Source organism: Penaeus monodon, chromosome 28 (assembly GCF_015228065.2).
Source record: "Penaeus monodon isolate SGIC_2016 chromosome 28, NSTDA_Pmon_1, whole genome shotgun sequence".
NCBI classification, from domain to species: Eukaryota; Metazoa; Arthropoda; class Malacostraca; order Decapoda; family Penaeidae; genus Penaeus; species Penaeus monodon.
In genome coordinates this window covers 35,806,197-35,807,977 of record NC_051413.1, presented here as the reverse complement: position 1 = coordinate 35,807,977, position 1,781 = coordinate 35,806,197, and the positions used below count along the sequence as shown (strand labels likewise).

Genomic DNA, 1,781 nt, shown 5'->3' with positions numbered 1-1,781 from the left:
TGTGTGTGTGCATGTATATATTACCTTTCTATTATATATTCATATATGGTTATTCTAGCGAAAATGGAAGACCATATCTCTAAATAGGAGAGGAAACGTGGATTGCACCTTACCCCTGGCACATGATGGTAGTAAGGGAGGTCATTGTGCATGCCCAGTCTGGAGTCTGTGTAGGCCAGGCTGTTTGCTCCGACCTTGTTCCTGATGGGGTAATGCATCCTGCAATAACGTTGATTGGGTTAGTTCAGAAAAGGGTAAATGCAATAGCTGCTGTGCATTAAAATTACTCTTATTGATTTATAGCCTAGCCAGGTATCTGTATAGAAGATTCGAATGACTATCATGAAAATAAGAACATTAGATATACCGATACGTCTTGCTTTTTCTTATGCCAATGGGTAGTCTAGGTGCACAACCATCCCACTTCTAAGAACAATGTAATTATACCCCTCTGACTGCGAAATTATTCATTTTCCTCCATATCTTTTCTGTATGGCGACTATGGTTTCCACCAACTTCCTTACTTTCCCTCCAACTTTAACGCTTTTTAATGAAAAGAACGGTGACGGAGCTGTGAAGTAAGAAGTGCAATTAACAGTGAAATTATAAGAAAGCTTTCCTCTCTCTTCTCTCCATCACCACAGAAGGCGAAAGAGAACCCCTTCTTCCAAGGGAAAAACAGGCTGTACCTTTCTGCGTTTGGTTCCCTGAGCTCTGTTTCCTTCGTCTCAGATCAGGTCCCTAGCGAGGGCGAGGCAATGCTGCGCTTCGCACTTCAAAAAAAGCTCACCCGTAATGCGTGGGCTTAACGAAGCCAACTTTATTGACGATGCTGAAGCAAGCTTTGGGCTCCTGAGGCGTGTTCTTGATCAGGGTGATGCCCTTCTTCTCCAAGCTGACCAGCCACTTCAGGAGAGTTGCTTCATCCTCCATCAGCTCCGCAAACTCAAAGGCATCCACGGTGAAGCCTGGTCCCCACAGGTCCTGCGGAGTAAGTAGAACTGTAGACAAAGATACGTCGTTTGCTGTATCGTCTGGCGTATTTGGATTTATAATAATAGAACTTCCCACATGCATTACACACCAGTCTTCATGGGCCTTGCACGGGGAAAAATGGAAAGTGCTATTGCCAGGAAATAGAAAAAGGACAAGAAAAGCGAGATTACATCCCTTATTCGATAAAATAGTTAAATAGAAGTCCAGATGAAAACACGGAAAGGTAAGAAAAAATATTAAGTAGTCCATAAAAGATCGTGAATCAAAATAGGTGCATACAACTGGGTTGAATTAATCGCAACTCTACACTATTTTTTCACATTACTCTCTGTTATTAGCGCATTAGAAGTGACAGAGGAAGAAAATTATCAATACGAAAAAGAGGAAGCATTCAGGTGTGAGTATGAGCAGTTCGATGTGCCTGTGAAAAGGGGAAGAGCGGCAATGTCCTTTAGCATTTTTTTCCTCTCTCTCTCGATTAAACGTTGCACATCTGTCTTGAAACAACGAAGAACACAGTCAACTAAGTGAGTGATGAAAAAGGTCTCATCACCCGGGCCCAGAAGGAGAAAAGGACACGAGACCTACCTTGGCGAGGGCGGCGAAGGCCCTCTGTCTCCCGCGGGAAGACTCCGCGAAGGCGTGGTCCCGGAGCCAGCGGCCGTGGAAGAGGCTCTCGTGGCCGCTGCGCCACTTCAGCCGCACTTCAGGAGCCAGCACCTGCGGGGATCACTGGGACGGAGTCACGGTTCAAAGGCCGGGAAGGAGGGGCAGGGGCTGCGGAG

At 45.7% G+C, this 1,781-nt stretch overlaps 1 protein-coding gene across 1 annotated transcript in view; it reads right to left on the bottom strand.

The window, feature by feature from the left end:
- The window catches only part of LOC119591569 (gamma-butyrobetaine dioxygenase-like), an 11,542-nt gene that overhangs the window by 6,947 nt on the left and 2,814 nt on the right, over nucleotides 1–1,781 (bottom strand). Inside the window, exons 4-6 of the mRNA XM_037940331.1 lie at nucleotides 1,585–1,716; nucleotides 791–984; nucleotides 114–219 (exon numbers count right to left, since the gene is read on the bottom strand). Of these exons, the coding sequence (XP_037796259.1) occupies nucleotides 114–219; nucleotides 791–984; nucleotides 1,585–1,716 (432 nt within the window). The remainder of the gene's footprint in view (nucleotides 1–113; nucleotides 220–790; nucleotides 985–1,584; nucleotides 1,717–1,781) is intronic.